The following is an 18,108-nucleotide window of genomic DNA, read 5'->3' on the forward strand; positions in this document are numbered from 1 at the left end:
GTCAGCAACAGTGTAATACAACATTACATGCGTACCTCAGGTAGTCACGTTCCACTTGGCCTCGTATCCACCCTGCGAGCAGAGCCCTTTCTTTTCCACTGATACACTTGAGAAGAAAGGGCTCTGCAAGAATCGCATCAAATCTTTGTTGAGCATGCGCGAGGTTTACGCGATGCTTGCGCGTTTAGCTTGCGCGGGCTTGCGCGAGGACGACTTAATCTTGGCATGCGCGCGCGGAATGGCGTGACGGATCGCACACGACAGCGTGAACAAAGTGTTTGTTTTACAAGTTCATTTTTTCATAGAGCGTCTGAATTCCTTCAGTAAAAACACGTCAAGCACCGCTTGAGGTCGTATTAGTGACTTTATGGTAGAGATGTGCGATTTTAATCGTGAAATTTCTTGTTGGTTTGTGAAAAAAAAACGAGATCTTAAATGATCCACAAGCTGCACACGCGCACAAACGGTAGCAGATGGCGAGAGCAATCGTCAGCTCTAGTGCTTTCGAGAGCGTACTGTGGGCTCCGTCTTGACCGTCAGTTTTTCAAAAAAGTAAATGCCCACGCAGCAAAACCGGTTTAATCCGGACTGACCAGCCCAAACTTTGGGGCTGCGGCGACTTCAAAGAAATGACACGATTCATGCAGAGCCTCTTTCTACTTCCCAAATCTCAATCACAGCCTGGAAGTTAAAATAGGCTCTGCTCGCAGGGTGCCTCGTATCGTGTTCTTACTTTGTTTGACTTTCCCAAGAAAATCACCTACGCACCATTTCTTTCACTCTTCATTCGCGTTTTTGAATTATTTCTTGCCAATGTTTTAGCTGCTTCAGTGCAAATTAAATCAACTGTTAGCAATTTTAGTGTATTTCGTAATTATGTCGCAATTGTACAATTTCCGCGCGCGTGATCATGATCATAACATTTGATCAGATACATGGCAGGAGTGTCTTCAGTACATTTTTTACACAATCCTCCTATAGCTTGTGCACCAACAAATGGTTTATTTTATGTTGTGAACGTACAGATTTTGTTATTACTTCGTCATGCTTTACGGGAATATGTAATGAAAGCTGAAATGGTAAATGTCTTATTTTACGGTCACCCAGATTATGTGAAGAATGTTACACTCTGGGGGTAATTCTAGTGAAGAGGAATGAACCCTGGTTTTTATGACAATGCAAAACGACCAGAACAACATCTATCAGGAAAGGGGAAAAAGAATTATGGCACTAGGTCAGGGTAGTGGAAGAGGTAGCAGTGCTCCTCCCACAGCCCCTTCATCTCCAAAAACGTTTTCCTGCAGCAGAGACTCTTCTCACCGATCTTCATCATGACTGAGTTGCAGACATTCATTTACAATGTATCTTAAGTAAGATAAAAGATGCCTTGAAACCCCAAAGATAAAATATTAGCAATAGTGGTGGTCTCACCAACCTTTTTGCCCAACTGTTGGATTTTAGGGGTTTATGTGTCAGGCTATGGCCAACTAAATAAAACTAATCCAATAAAACTAATTCAAGAAGGCAATCCAATCAATTACCTTTTAAAGATTTTCTTCAGTGATTAAGAATTGGCTATTCCAACTTGGCCTTACCCTGGGTGCCAGAGGGCTTTTTCTTTTTTGCAGGATTGCTTTGTGACCGCAAAAAAAAACCCTCTGGCACCCAGGGTAACTTGGCCCCTGCTATTTCAGCACGGTTTACATTCAGTTTATTTAAAGACCCAAGAAAACATGAATGAGCTGGCTCAAGAGCCCTTTGATTTTTAATTTTATTGTATTCTTTCAGAATTACTTTTGCAGATTTTGTTAAACCAGTGGGCAAGCCATATATGTGGGCACAAAGGATTTGTGGACTGGACTTTTTACCTGAGGAAGTACATGTATGGCAAAGTCATTTTTTCTGTTTTAAATATACAGCCAACCCTTTCTAAAACGGACACTGTTAGGACCGGCTCCAACTGTCCGTCGTAGAGAGGTGTACGTCTTATAGGGAGTTTAGTTACAGTAAGATTACTGAAAAACAGTAAAGACAGGATTATAGAGGTGTCTATTAAGAGAGAGTTGACTGTACTCCTGAAGGCTGTGTTGCATTAGAATCAAGTGTTTTCGGTTAGCCGGGGTTGAATGCAACAAAACATGTATCAATGGTTAAAAACTGAAAAAGTTTTAAGCATTCTTAAGAGAAACGAGAGGGCTATGGGGACGAGAATGAGTTTTAAGTTGTTCTTCTGGTACACGTCTACTATCATGAGCCAAAATAGGTTGATGATAAAAGACAACTAGACCTTAGTGTGAACAGGACATCATTATTTCTTTCCTCTGTGTATTTTCATGTGTTTTTACAAGTTACAGGAAGTTGTACCAAAGTCATCAGTTAAACTGTCTCATATGGAGGCAACAATCAAAGCCGTCAGAGCAAGAATCCTGGCCAGACTTGCTCTCCAACAGCAACTGACCTTTTTAGGTAGGCACTGATACCATGAGCGACTTTTCAATCACGTGATATTGTGCAAATTTGTTGTTTGTTTGGCAGGTCGTAGCTATGTTTGGCAGTGTACAAAATTTACTTCAAAATAATAGTTTAATTTTAATTTAATAATAAACCAAAACGAAACTAGAAAGGTTCAATTGTAGAAGATTGAGACATTAAGAACGATAAACTTGCAAAACTTTTACAAAATGCATTTCCAGCCTGCAAATCAAAATTTGCATTACTGCATGTGATTGTCAAAGTGTCCTATTTACCTAATATAAGGAGAAACTTAACCGGACAGAGGGATTGGGAGGAGGGGGCAATGGCGGTTATGTAGGTTTTGGAGGGAGAATTCCTTACTGATCACGATTTGACGGTTTTTTATTTTCACTCATTTTCAGAGGGTCTGTCGATACCAGAAAACAAGAATTCTCTTCAAATGTTCCCAAGCAAGATATCCGCAAAGCTTTCTTCTTGGCAACCAGCAACGTTTAAAGAATTTAAGGTATGGTATTTATCACAGGGTGGCAAAGGGGGGGTACCAATCACGCATCACGTTGGATTTTTGAGTTAAATCACGTATCACGGAGAACATTTTTAAACAATCACGCATCACGTAAAAATAAGAAAGTGTGCTGAGCTAATTTTGGAGGATTTCAACTTTTTGATGATGTATTATTGAAAATTACATTGTAGGCAAAATTTCTTGGATTGGTTGCCTGTTATTGTTAATTTTTGAACATAAAATTACTAAATTGTTTTTTGGACAAATTTGTAATAATCCCAATGCCAAATTTCGGTGAAATTTTTCAATCTTTGAAGACTGGCGAGGTTATTTAAAATAAAGCTTAGTTCCAGAATTGAAACCAGCGAGCCTCTTTATTGACCTTCATTTAAATGTATTTTATTTAATTTTAAGAGCTTTAAATATCACGGATAACCTTGAAGTAAATCACGTGTCACGCTCTTGTAAAATAGTCAAATCACGCATCACGTTGTGATGTCCAGTCCCGCATCACGCAGCTTATTTTGGCTCCATCACGCATCACGCTGCTAATTTTGGGGGCATCACGCGTCACGCGAAAACCCTTTGCCACCCCAGGGCTGTCATTAAGTTTTTATGCAGCCGTAACATTGAAGTTATCACCCGTAGCATTTCATTCTGTATGCAAGTGTAATGTAACACCAATCAACATTTTCACCCGTAACATTATGTGAGCTCAGCCGTAACAGGTGTTACGGGTTACGGCCCTTAATGACAGCCCTGCACCCTGTTATCAAGAATGCAAATATTCCACCCGTTAAAATTACACAAAACCGTCAAATCCTTTCCTCCCAACCTCAAAAATAAGTCCTCCAAATCTCAAACGCAAAACGGTTTTTTAAGCCCTTCCATACTATACCCCATGAGTATAAAGCTTCCTTCCAATTATCCTCACTATTTTCGGAAACTTTTAATGTTTATTTGGCGACTGTAGCGCTGGTTTTGCGATTATATTGTTATGCATGAAAAGTTTTATCATACAGTATTCTTCTGTACACCTAAACGTTTTCATACGCAAAATTTGGAACGAATTTTGCTCAACCATGTTTGAGACATCTAAAATATGCCCATCCGAAAATAAGCCCTCTGGAGAATAAACCCACCGAAAAGGCCTTTTAGAGCGGTTTTCACTTGAGTGTTGAAAGTAATTCGCGTTTGCTTTGGTTTTGCATTACTACGCTTAGTGATTGGTTTAAAAAGTCCCGCCACTTTGTCAGCCAATCAGCAGTAAAACCAAAACCAATCACGACTCGCTCGCGCACGTTTTCCCGCGCTTCGTGCCGGCTACATGTATTTGCTTCGAGTTTTGATTGGCTTACTGGATTGTCTGTGTCCTTTGTGACTCGTCAGAGTGATAACTTTGGTTTTGGCTTAAGGACACTCAATCAGAAATCGCTCTTAGTTTAAAAAGTAAACCCCTTAGATTATAATTAGAATTTACGGTATTTGAAATGATACGTATCCTATCTTTATAATCCTGTTGATCTGAATAATAGGTAATATCTCTTTTCCAGGAAAAACCAGAGTTGAAAAGTCTTATTGACGAAGGTTTTATTCAAAAAAGCGACATGCTCTTTCAAGCGGTATTTGAGAGAAGCAAAGGTAGGTTTTAGACATTTTTGCTCTCTGTTTTATTACGTGAAGATAGAGGGATTTGACTTTAAAGAATCTGCGCTGACAGTTTGATGACCGTTTTTTGGCAAGTTTTGCAGACCGTTAATTTTTCAGTAATACAATTTTGGCAACTTTGTTGTACCTTTTTTTATTCCAGTCCACCTCAGGGCATCCGTTGTGTTATCTCCGGAGTATCCAACAACGCCGCCTTTAATCTTAATAGCGGTAACTTGCGGACAAACTGTTATAAGGGACAGCTTTACCAAGGTATGAATTTGTTTGTATCCTAAAAACACAGACAGGCTGTTGTGATGACATTTTAAGTCAGTAATAGAAAAAAAGACTTACGGGGTTGGTCAGGTGACTGTTTGGACTCGCGCCTAATACAGCCACCTCTCTATTACGGACAATAACCTATTTTGGATGAGGTTGAGCATGATATCGTGAATTACCAAAACCTCGTGTCTGTGTTATCTGCCTTATTATACGTTTTCAAGCAATTTGCAAACGAAGAAGCCGGCGTGAAACTTCGTCAGAACATTGGCCGAAGCGGTTTTATCTTGTGGTTCCTCTAGGTTCTTCTCTCTCAAATAATCATTCAGAATTTCTACATTTGTTTTTGTTGTTCTCTTGGTGTTTTTAGAATCTTTGTTCTCGATCAAAACTTTCAATTCCTCTTCGGAAACGGAGGCGAATCGCTCAGCCATATTTTCAAAAGTTTGACAGCACTACACGGAGGAGGGGTTTGGAAACTAGGCGGACTTTGAACTCGACATGATAACCCAATATCTGCTGCAGATATTGGGTTATCGTGTCAAGTTCACATGCTACTGTATATTGACTGAATGCTCTCGACCAATCATATGTTTCAAAGTAATTCTAATGTATAATAATCTCTGATGTCCCAACAAAATTCTCATATATTTTCTTTAGAAAAAACCTCTGTAATACGGACCCTCTCTATTACGGACAACGGACTCTAAATCTCGGCCCCAGAGAACAAATTCATACAAACTTAACCTCTTTATTATGGACACTCCGGTGATCAGGCGATGATATTTTGTGTTCGTAATGCAATTTCCTGTTTGTGGTTATTCATCTCAGACCTTTACAGATTTATGCTTAGTGTTAATTTTTTTACCTGCAGCATTGCGTTGCAGAACATTTCGAGTCACTAAATACTTTAAGCTGTCAATGAAGTCAAAAGTGACGTCATAGTGGTGACCTCTATAATACGAACATCTCTTTAATACGCACACTTTGCTCTGTCCCTTCGGTGTCCGTATTAGAGAGGTTCAACTGTAGTCACAACACGTAGTACTCTTCATAGGAATGGCGCCTATGGCTTATATTTGCCAAAAAAAGGTTTTTCTTGGGTAATATTAGCGCTGAGTAATCCTGCAAAATTTTTCATTTGCGGTCTCAATTCTTGATCAGTGTTGTGATGTGTGTTTTCAGGCGATAGAAGCAGAAGTGAATGTTTTCTACCCGGAACTTACAGCGCACGACTCCTCTTTAAATCTCTTAGCCAATCAGCTTCGCCGTTTACAGGTAAGTAAAAGCTTACCCTCAGGGGCTGGGCAGGGGAGAGATTAATGGATACGTCACAGATGACTCATATTGGAGAACCGAACCTAAATTTCTCAAGTTCGCTTTCCGTAATCCGTCTTCTTTTTCTGCAATCTAAACCATCCTTGTTCCTTATTGGTTTCTTATTAAAGCAACTGTGTCACGGATTTTAGCCAAATTTAGGGTGCTTACCATTTGTAAGAAAAATCCGGTTGGTGTGACCGTTGCATAATGGTAAGCGATTTTCCGAATATACCGACCAACCGGATGAGATTTCGCTTACCATTATTCTACCAGGCGTTCCTTTCCGCTCACTCGATCTAGCGCCAAATTCAGTGTTGTTTTCTGTCGATATAGCTAAATACTTCGAGGTAGAAAACAAACTTTTTGACGAAGAAGATGGGCTGATGCTGTTTACTGCCGTCAGCTGTTCCATGAGACGCGATTTAAACAGAATACAAGGTTATTTTGAGGTAACTGTTCCCACCTACGCACCGAGTGAATTTCGCAGTCGAGTGAAAATTGGCACGTTCGAGCTAGATCCTGTCCCGAGAAAAAATATGAACACATGAACAATTCCAACGTGGAATACCAGAGGCAGGCAGCTTATTTCTCCTGTTAAAAAAGTGCTGGCATTTCTATGGTCGAGGTGAACATACACGTTCTAAATTGGTATAAAGACGCCATGTTGTAAACACGACTAAAACCGCGCAGAGGTGCTTAAAAGGGCCTGGAAACGGAAGATTAGTTCAAATGGTAAGGAAATTTCCGATGTTCCGTTCCGAACGGAAAAAGTGGAGTACCTCTAGAGGTAGTCCACAATTTGCGAATGGAATTTCCGGAAAATTACCTTACCATTTGACTTCAAACCGAAATTTCCGGATTTTTTGGCTAAATGGTAAGCACCCTTAGACATATGCTGAATGGCCACCAAATTGAGTGAAATATAAAAATAACCGCTTAAAACAGTGAAGAAACACTTCAATAACACAGCAAATACAAAAGAAGGTACGGATGGACAAAATTGAAGAAGATTAAAGCGGTTTGCGATATGAAAAACTGATAGGCCGAACAGTTTTCAAAGTTATAATCTCGTTTGTTTATAACTTTGATTTAACGCCCGAGGGACATATTAGTTTGTGTGTAATGAAGATACGTTTTTGTCATTCAGATCCATAGAAGTAATTTCTTCGCTAGCGTTAAGTTTCGTGATAGCTAGTATTTGGCAATTCTTAATAAAATAGTCTAAACTCAGCCGTGACACAGTCCTTTTAACTATTTGGTGCTCTTTTTAGTGCAGAATGCACTATTGTGATGGTTTGGTGGGTTGGCGTTTGCTAAACCCCTAAACCACTAAACCACTAAACCACTAAACCACTAAGCCACTAAACCGCTAACGCGGTGTAAACTTTTAATCACCAATTAATTAATTAATATCAATTAATTAATTATTTCTGTAAAGGGGGGAGGGGATGGAGAGCACCTGACCGTGTGCCCTTGGTAAATCGGGGAGTCCATTACGATACTTACAATTGAAGAACTCAAGGTATATATTTGTTTCAGAAAGCACTATGCTCTCCTTGTGGTACAATTCTTTCTGGAAAAAATACTTTGTGCTAAACGCATGCGCAGATCAGTCTTCATCACGAACATTGCGTTTTTCTTCTGCAGAAGGATTCGTGTAGACTCCGTGGCCCCAAGTTAAAACCACAAATTAATTGAATTAGACAGTAAGGCGTCATAGCAGATCATGTGAAATATTTCTTGATATGGCAATGCTGTTTTCTTAGAAAAGGTGATCTAGCATCTCATAATTAATTGATAACCTGATAACATCTGTGTTATAATCAATGTCGCCTTCTTTGCAGAAAATAAATCACGTTACCATAAACATCATGTTACATCCGTTTTTGACAAAAACAAAAGTATGTTACATGTTTTTGACAAAAACAAAAGTATCTCGTTTGCTGTTTCAATAACAAACTGAAATTCAAGCTATCGAAAATTAAAATAACAGTGACGTGTTTAGAAATTTTGTATTAAAGCCTAACGTGGTGTGCTTTTCAATGCGGTTGAATTCCTGTAGAATCCGTGGCGTTAATTTAATTAGACTTAAAAGGCATCACAGCGATCTGCGAGAAAAAAACAACAATATCATGTTACATCCGTCACTTCCTTTCCTTTTATTTGTTCTCCATCGGTTGAACTAACCTCCGTTTTATTTTGTAAAACCTCTGCCGCTTTAGTGTTTGAACATGCTTTCGTGACGGTTCCGACATTTCTTGAAAGAAATCTTCACACTACGTGCTTCTCGGCTTCATGCTTGAGTGAGCGTGTGACGTGTTCACAGCGCTTTCGTAAATCGTAATTAGGTATGCAAAAACTTGCACCGGGATTTTCGGCGTGAACACCTGATAACCAGGAAACAAATATCCTAGCTGTACTGCGTTTTAAAAACCCTTTCGAAAAAGATGTTTTTTGATTAGATTTGTTCTTTAGTTTTGAGAATCGTCTTTCGTGCAGTTTAAACCGTAACTTAATTAAATTAAACAAATGTCATCGATGTCGCCGTAAAACAAACAAAAAACAAGAGTTTCATGTTACGGCATTTTCAAGGAAAACAAAAGTATTTTGTTACAAACGAACGAAAGTGTCGTGTTACGTTTGCAAAGATTAACGTAAGGAACACCTAGGAAAGAATACAAGTAGCCTGTGAACAGTTTTTCCGAAAGTAAAGTAAAGCAAATAAACACGAACATATATAAAACATCATACTTTCAATTGTTCCATATTGCATTCTGCACTTACCAAATCATCGAGATTTTTCCTTTATAAACTAATATTGGGACTAATTCTTCGGTTTGAAAGAAATTTCGTACATCATTCGCCCATGGTATTTCGAGTTACAACACTATCTAATCTTTTGACGCCCAATGTTGTTTCCTTTCAGATGTGTTTTGATATTTATTTGGAGTGCGGCTGCCTGAACGATGTGGAAGGCGCTGAAAAATTTGACCGCGAGAAGTTCTTTCTTCGCGTAAAGAAGTGAGTATCGAGTTGTCCTTTTAATTTCCGAGTGTGATCCAGATCTAATTTCTCCTTACACTACCAGTACATAGTCAAGTAACATGTAATGAGAATTAAGAAAATCATCAACTAGGACCCTTTTACTAGGACATGTTGTTTTTAATGTCCCATTAAATTCTTACAAAATGGATTGGAAATTAATTAAAAATTAATGGGGAATGCCCCATGAAACTACTACAACTCGTGACGTCACAAGGCTGTTTTGGCTGCGCCAAGATGGCCGCCAATTTTGGGTACAACCAGCCAACATCGCACGGTTAAAAAAGCGGTTTTCGCGAACCGTTTGCGGAAAAAACAGTTTATAGCGCTTGTAAGTATTAAGGTTCAATCTTTATTGAAATGCCAAAAAATCTCAGATAGGAAAATTTCGTTTCAGTAACACTTCAAATAAAAGATAAGGAAAATAGCCCTAGAGGCTGAAAACAGTTAATTTATTTTGGATCCGTAATTGGGCTCCACCCCCTCACAAAAAGTAATACATGGTGCCTTTTCTACACCTGGCCCAGTTGCTCAAAGGGCGGATAACGCCATCTGATGGATACCGTAGTGTGTTTTGTAAAACTTATCCACTGGAGAGCGATTTATCCGGTGGATAACATCATCCACCCTTTGAACAACTGGACTCTGAAGTATAAATGGTTCCAAGCCTAATTTGTCTCGAAAAGAACCCCATTCTTGGTTGAGGCTAATTGTAAATTTCCTTCGGTACAACCTAACTTTTTTCTGTTCCATTTCCTAGGGGACGGGATCGAGGTTTACCTTTGAAGTACGACTCAAATCAAGGACTGTTTACTCAAAGATAGCGACAACTTATCAACCTGGAAGCCAGGCTTTTTATCAGCAGAAGAACGCCTACAGGCTACGAAATCGCGCCGAGAATAAACCTCTGGTACCCAGAGTACCCTCGTTATAATCAGTATTTTTGAAATCCAATAAACTACACCGCACTTTTGTAATTTTAAAAGCTGCCCTACATTAAATTTTGGTGTTGAGAATGGTGTGTGTTGTTTTTCCCTTTTTCTTTCTTTCTTTCTTTCTTTCTTTCTTTGCTTGGGCTTTCTTTTTGAACCGAATCGCGTTTTTGAGAAAACCCAACAAAACAAATTGTTTGAATTTTCCACACCCCTTTTTGCGATTTCGGTGTTCGGTACTAAGTTATTCCATTTGAACTTCGGTGTTGTTTTATAACGGCAAGCTTCACTACATTCTTGTGTCCTGCCTTTTTACAAGAGCGCGATTTTTTTTGTATTTTAATATTTTTATTTCATATTCAATACTACTGATAAATACACTCTACTGAGGAAGTTACTAACTAACAAAAAATAAACGCTTAAGATACAAGAATTCCTTTACAATGTTGGGATAAGGCTTAATTTTTTTAAAAAATTGCAAATCGCGATTCTGAGTCCCCCTCCGATATAACGAATCTCCGATGCAACTAAATCCCTTAATTACAAACCCTCTAAAAAATCAACGGATCCTCCGATGTAACGAAACTCTGTCATAGCGAAACCCAGGCCTGTTTGCCTCCTGTTCAACGAGCCACTCTTTTTCCCTGACATATAACGAAATTCCCCATAAAGCGAAGCCCCAGTGGAAACCTCCCAAACCATAAACCCCCGTTCAAACCTCCCATCTCCCTCGTGATATGTTTTGTTTTTCTTTTGTACTTTGGAGAAAGGTATACAGATTGTCTTTGGTATTTTCGACGTAGCTTTGTGGCAAGATCAATGGCAATGCAATACCATTGAAGCTATGCTAACAGATTCAGAAGATTAGATGATATTTGATCCTCAGTGTAAAAAAGTCCGAGTAGATAATCGAAGATAATAACTCGCATGGAGGTCCAAGGCCCGCGGGGGGGGGGGGGGGGTACTCCCATATGTGGCCTATATAGGGTATGGTTTTTGAGGTTCTCGGTCCTTAAATAGGGTATCATTTTTGCTCCTTTTGGCAATGTGTTCCCGGTGTGATCCTTAGATAGGGTACCTAAGTCAGTTCTATTAGCTAAAATAAACGCCCAGCTAAACGAAATAAGGATATCTTAAACCTGAATTTTCTGTTAAGGTATTAGAAAAGCGATTTTATAAAGATTTGTGTCTTGCCGTGCGCGGTTAGCCGTTATTTGGGTCGTCACGGAACGCTTCTCCTCCCCTTGAATATGGGTGTCATTTTTCGGTTTTGGGCCTTAAAAAGGGTATCAATTTTCGCTTTCTTTATCCTTAAATAGGGTCAGGGTTTAAGGACCTTGGCGGTACACCCCTATCCGAAATTTATGGGAGTAACCCCCCCCCCCCCGGGGGGGTCCAAGGGGATTATTTGATAGTGAAACTGGATCATTGGCCATTCATGACAGAGAAAGAGTCAGAAAAGTGGTAAGAGAAGAAAAAAAATTCAAAAAAGAGTGAATGAAACAATGAGATCGACAAATGCACGACCGTGACTTTGGAAAAACGTGTGTGATTGCAGGGATTATAAACTCTTTGGATTCATTGTTTTTCATTGTTTTTGGGACTAAACGACTGGCTTTGCTGCTATTGAATTTTAAGTGTCCCTCTATGGGACTTATTTGAAAATGTGCTTTTAGTCTTCTTTTAGGCATAAACATTTACAATTTTGTGCGTTTGATGACTTCATCGTTCATTTGTTTACAGCTGTGTCAATCAAACTGCGTGACAAAGGCACGCACACAAAAGCATACATTCCAGACATCTGCATAAATTATGCGTAGTATGTCAGTGTATCGAAAAGTACAGCTGAGTGAAAAGCAAGCCGTTATAATCACGCCAAAGTTTATAGTTGTTTTGAAACTCTAAATATTTTCTTACTCATGGCATTGTCGAGTTTACGCAATACTACACAACTGTTGATGCAAAATGGCTAAAAGAGCTTTGCCTCCAAGCGCATTTGCGCTGCCTGGTTTAGCGAAAGACAGCAAGAAACCTTTCGGCGTTTCGAGTGGAAGGGATGCTTTTAGTTTTAGTTCGGCGAACACGGTGTCACGGACTAATGCAAGGGGCTCTAAATTGGAAAACTTGAACGATTCATCGAGTTTAGTCGACGGTAGAGGCTCGCTTTTGCCGCCACAGACTGAACACACGCTCGAGAATTTGACAAAAACAAGGCCTCGTAGTCCTGGGAGAAGAACTCCTTCACCTTTGGCGCGAAGGAAATTCGAACACGACTCCAACTTATCTTTTGAAGCAGATAATGTCGATAATCCACAAACGTCGATCAAAGATCACGAGGATGGCCCTACTGAACGGATAAACTCGTTGAAAGAGAGGTTGAACGCCTCGCCAGCTCTAATTCTTTCCAACGATGTCGGTCTATCGGTTTCGAGTAATGAGCTTTCCCTATCGAGATCCTCGCCTCGGATGGGCGACAAAAATCGGGCAAATCGTCCTGAAGTTCTTCCAAAGCCCGACAGAACTCGAAATCGAGAAAATGGCGATGTTGTGGGTGAAAGAACTCGTATGTTAAATGAGCCAAAAATCCTGTCTCTGAGTGAAGACGACCGCAAAACTATTGAACACGATCCGCCACCTTTACCTTCATCACCGCCACCTTTAGAAGACGACGAGATTTTACGTTCTTTAGCTAATGACACGTTAAACGATGAATTAAAACATTCATATCAAGCAGGCGGGTTTGAAAAAACGACGAAAGCAGCTGATAAAACAACGCTTGATTTGTCAACAAAGAAAGGTAATCCCATTGAAAATCCAACTGAAGTTAATGGGTTGAATAGACCTAGTAATAGGCAATTACGAGATACAACAGTTTCAGATACAACAAACGGTAATTACAGCTCTTCATCAAGGATAGCAAAATGGCAAGGGTATGGAAGGACTTCTTCTGAAGATAACTATGCCTCAGGTATGCCAAAAACTGGAGCTGGTATCCCGAAGATTGGAAGTGGTATTCCAGATAGGCAGACTTCTATAGATTCTGCTATTACATCGAGACTATCTAAATACGAGACACCTTATAATTCCAGGCAGCGCAAACCTGTCGAAAAGGGTATGTCAGCGAATCGGCGACGCTTCAAACCGGTCACATTAACAGACGAATCTGAGAAAACAGATTCTGAGAACACTCAAGAGAACCTGGATTCTTCAGTAAATGTAAATGAAGCTAATACAAATATGAACCAGCTAGCCTATGAGAGGCTACGTGGTACACAAACTGGAAGAAATTATCCTGATTCCTTACGCAGGGATCATAGCAAAGAAATGAATGTTAAAAGTCAGCCTTTAAGTTCATCATGGAGCACAAGAGAATTTAGTTTTCAAAGCAATAGTTTTGTGTCAGGAGACAAAGTAAAACCAGATGCTGGTCTTTCTTCAATGCCGTCAGTGACAAGCAGCGCTAGTAATGTTGTCAAATCTAGACAAAAACCTGGCTCACCAGACTTGCGTGGTGGAAGTAGGACGACAACTCCAGAGGCTGCTGTTGTCGTTGAATATGACAGTAACTGTTATTCTGAAAAGGACAGTGATGTTGAAGGTAACAGAAAAGTAAGATCTGTTAGCTCTGATTTGAGAGCTTCAAACAAACATGAATTTCAAAGTAATATTGCAACAAGTGAAATCAAAGAGAATAATGCAAGTGACAGTAACAATGATAGAAATAGTAGATTAGCGACGCAACATGGAAGTCCAGGATTGACTTTACCAAAAGTTGTTATTGAATACGATGGTGTAGTTGTCAATGATCCAATGATTGATGGATACGATACAGAAGAAACTTCTGATGAAGGCAAAAAAATGACATCATCTTCCATTGCTGAAGCACAGGACTCCTATACAACGCATGAGAATGAATACTTGTCTGATGGTAGTCTTCACTCTGAAGATGATGATATTGGAGATTATGGTTTATATTCTGATGAGGAAGATGTAGAGGACATTACCTTGAGAGACGAGGACCTCACCTTTGATGAACCTGCAGGAGAAGAGGTGGAAGAAAAAGCTAGAGGTATGTGGCCATTCTTCTTTGTTTTAAGAAAAGCATCTCTAAAAGGCTTCTGTAAAGCCCTGGCCAAACAAGAATGAGAGTTGATGCGAGTTCAAACTCTCGCTCTTGTTTGGCCTGAAGCCTGGGCCAAACGAGGATGAGAGTTGATGAGAGTTGACTCTCATGAGAGTTTTCGTCAACTCTCATCGACTATCATCAACTTGGGCCAAACGAGAACGAGAGTCCATCAAACTCTCATCGACTCCCACGAAAAATTTGAGCAAGTTCAAAGTTGATGAGTATGGCGTACGATCCCCGCCAAAATTCATTGTTTGGATTTTAACCTCATCATTTAAATTTTCAACTTCAACAATTGAATTTTATATCTAAATTCAAAATTTTACACCCTTCTTTCAGATTTCACATTATTGGAGATGTGTTGTACACTTATCTTTCCTTTTTCTAACTCAACGTTTGTACTTGACCTTGCTCGCTGTACATTTTTAACTCACGTAGAAAATTTTCAACTCGACTTTTTAATTTTTGTTTACGCTTCAGTGATCATTTGTCGAGACAATAAGCCTTTGTCAGGGAGGGAGGGGAGAGTGATAGACCTACTCCCCAGGCTCTTTCGGCTAGATTCCTGCCAGGACGGTGATTATAGTAGAATGTTGCTTCGATTGGAGTATTTTAATCGTAATCTTATAAATTTTGGGGATTTGCCATAATCGCCCTAGCATGTTTATCGAGTGCACAGCAATCGAGCGTTCCTACATACAGGACAGACCGTTCATTCACTGGTCGATCGCAAAGGTCGCCCTCCTTTTAATATAACGGATCGAGGATCAACTGATTTTCCTTGTAGATAATTAATGGGGTTACAGTACCTAAACTCAGTGAGCTATTGGGAATTTCAAAAAGGACGGTGGAAAGGAGGATATCTATGTTTGGAATCAGGATATCAAGTGAGCTATTAGGTTCTTGGTCTTGTCACGGTTTTTGTGTGGACTTTAAAGTCTACACATTGTTGTGATGCAGTTTTTTCCGATTGGGGGGTCACTTTCCGTGATAACTCGGGTTAGTGCGTTCGGAAGTTTTCGACAGTGATCAGAGAATCCGAAGTTTCGGTGAGATGGGCAGCCAAGGCAGTAAACCCAGAAATTCGATCAGTATCGAGTAAGTCGCACTATATTCTTGAATCAGCAATCTAGAAGCCTTTTTTGACACATCTTTCGAAGAGCGTGCGGTGGCTGGAAAATATACCATCAAGGAACAACTTCAAAGGCAGCGGTGGCGTAGATGAAAAGTGAAATAACAATCGCGACGGCTGAAATCTGCATATCTAATGAGCTGAACAACTGCGGTAGTAGGTCACGTTTCTTTTTTTTCACACTTTTGACTCACTTTCCGCAGTGTTTGTTTTTCTGTGCAGCTTGAGCATTTTTGATTCGCATATTAGAACGAATCAAATGTCTGGTTATTTATTTATTTCAGCTTTGCCACACACAATGAATGCACAACGAGTTGTATCAAAACAAGTTCGCTGATCATGTTGTTTTACTTGTCTTGGACTCCGGGTTCACCTGCTCCATTTCGCTCAAGTAGTATATTTAACAAAAGACCGATGTCGAATTCAAAACTGAACTAAAACATTGTCATGAAAAGAATAAAAATAACATCGAACCGTAGAATATGCATATATCCAAACCGTGCGACAAAATAATTTAATTGTCGGTTCAAATAACGTCCTTCGCCGCCTCTCAAAACACCGACTCCAAGTGAATATTTTGTGAACAGAAAAATATATTTCTTCACCTTTCTACGCAAGCTATTAAGAAATTATTTGTGAAAGCTTATTGAAACGTTCTTATTCCAAAAAGGCTAAAAAAGAACTCATTGAAAGAAAATAAGTTTTTCGATGAGTTGTTTACACAAGCTACACAAAAAGTAAGGGTTGTGTAAACAAGCGATGCAAGACAGTTCATGTGCTCCACGCAAACATTCCTTTTTTTTTTAATGAAAATAGCATCCTATCTTGCTAGCGGTAAGGAACGGCTTTTGGTCTAATAACTGCTGTTCTTGTAGGATTCTAGGTTTTTATTTGAATGACATGATGAGCTTCATGCGACTTTGAAATCGTGGACCCCTGCCGATGTTCTGCAGTTTTACTGCAGAACATTAGCAGGGGGTCTAGATTTTTCGACACGTATGAATGAAATTCCTTGACGCCTCTTCGCCAGAGATGTGTTAAGGAATCAACATACTCGAATACCGATCTGTCAGCAAATGGTCAAGTCAACCAGGTTGATCGACAGAATACAGGATAAAATATACCACAGTACAGTCGAGAATGCCGGAAAACAAGGATGCAAACAGACAACATTCACCAAGGAAACTAGCGGATTAACTAAAGACGACAATAACCCAAAATTATTTGCAAAACCGACCAATTGGCCATGAGATGTAGTTCAGGAAGCATGGCGGCTTTTTCGGTTACGAAACAAAACATCTTCCGGCGCTAAATTGTGTCCTTGTAAGAACAAAATTCTCATTCAGATAAAATGTTATTCTTATCCTCAAAGGCGGGTTTCAAAAAGCGCAACGGCATCTTAACTCGCGATAAAGTTTCAGACGCTTAAAATGTCTTACATCGCAAAACGCGGGACCAAAATAGATTAACACATGAAAATTACAAAAGCCTCAAAACAACATACTAGTATACCACTGTAGATACCGGAAGCGGCGTGACGGCTTTTTCACTCGCAAAACGTTTCTTTTGGGCTAAACACGATGAAGCTTGCGGGACCCGGAACGTAACACTGAAACGTAACATGTTTAAATACTCAACTTAAGGTCGCGGGGGATACTACAACATGAATAAATTCATGAAGCGAAATTTTGCTTGACCTGCATCTTTTAAAACGCTTATTTCTCGGTGGTTATGGGTGCGATTAAGCTCAAATTTTACAGAGACATAAAGAAATGATGAAATATTATGTATGTCATCTTTTATTTGGTAGATTGCACTTAAAGGCGATGTTATAGCCTCGTTAGTGCCAAATTGGGAAGAACATGATTTTGTGGCAGAGTTTACGGATCGACTTTGGCACAGCACACTGTGATCTTGTCAAAAACTGATCAGTCAATACCTCAAGAGTGTCATAACAGAAGCGGATTTTTTAATTTAAAATTTACCAGCAAGTTATGGCGGTTTAAATGCGCAAATTTTTATTTAATGCCTTCTACCTCTTTCTAAAAGCGCTCTTTTAAAATTCCGCTTCTGTTATGACACACTACAGTATTCATAGTTTACCTATCTGCAGTGGCAAGTCATGAAGTTCTGTATCCGCGCTGTATTCTCTGCCACAAAATTGTCGGAAAAGTCCAAACTTTGAGATTTCCGAAGGTGTCCCGACCAAAACACGATCAGTTTCCAAAGGAGAGATGTAATTATGGTAATTATATTCCACGCTTTTATAGTGAGATCAATGCGTTTTTAAAGAGGACACGATTGTTTACGCCGAATATTATTGTAATTACTCTGAGTTGCAGAAATTTTAAAATTTGAATGGAAATAGGCTCATAGACTTCCTACAATCTATTTAAACGTATAAAGCTAAGTGTTGTTTTAAATTGGTAAAAAATATCAAAGAAACAGGGATTTGTTTTTCAAATAACGCGCACGCACCCATATTTTTATCCAGTCATGAATATCTCGTAAAGTCGTCCATGTCAGTCGTTGCACGTCGTGCATACGCTTTAAATAAATGCATAATGATGAGCCTCAGGTGTCCCCCGCGACCTTAATGATTGAGATAATCAACTGGAGATAGGTTGACATTAAATAATTAGGATTCAAC

At 39.5% G+C, this 18,108-nt stretch overlaps 2 protein-coding genes across 3 annotated transcripts in view; both read left to right on the forward strand.

Annotated features, from left to right (window-relative positions):
- LOC144646171 (THO complex subunit 5-like) overlaps nt 1–10,284 on the forward strand; it is a 42,696-nt gene extending 32,412 nt beyond the window's left edge. For both annotated transcript variants that reach the window (XM_078505712.1, XM_078505713.1), the window contains 8 exons: nt 1,789–1,882; nt 2,355–2,466; nt 2,877–2,980; nt 4,534–4,621; nt 4,791–4,900; nt 6,092–6,184; nt 9,153–9,247; nt 10,029–10,284. In XM_078505712.1, coding sequence (XP_078361838.1) covers nt 1,789–1,882; nt 2,355–2,466; nt 2,877–2,980; nt 4,534–4,621; nt 4,791–4,900; nt 6,092–6,184; nt 9,153–9,247; nt 10,029–10,092 — 760 coding nt within the window. In that variant the 3' untranslated portion in view covers nt 10,093–10,284. The remainder of the gene's footprint in view (nt 1–1,788; nt 1,883–2,354; nt 2,467–2,876; nt 2,981–4,533; nt 4,622–4,790; nt 4,901–6,091; nt 6,185–9,152; nt 9,248–10,028) is intronic.
- A 1,751-nt stretch (nt 10,285–12,035) lies between these two features.
- The window catches only part of LOC144646159 (uncharacterized), a 30,002-nt gene continuing 23,929 nt past the window's right edge, over nt 12,036–18,108 (forward strand). The window contains exon 1 of the mRNA XM_078505695.1: nt 12,036–14,269. Within this exon, the coding sequence (XP_078361821.1) occupies nt 12,166–14,269 (2,104 nt within the window). The 5' untranslated portion in view covers nt 12,036–12,165. The remainder of the gene's footprint in view (nt 14,270–18,108) is intronic.

This window comes from Oculina patagonica, chromosome 3 (assembly GCF_052425735.1).
Source record: "Oculina patagonica isolate OP01 chromosome 3, crgOcupat, whole genome shotgun sequence".
NCBI lineage: Eukaryota > Metazoa > Cnidaria > Anthozoa > Scleractinia > Oculinidae > Oculina > Oculina patagonica.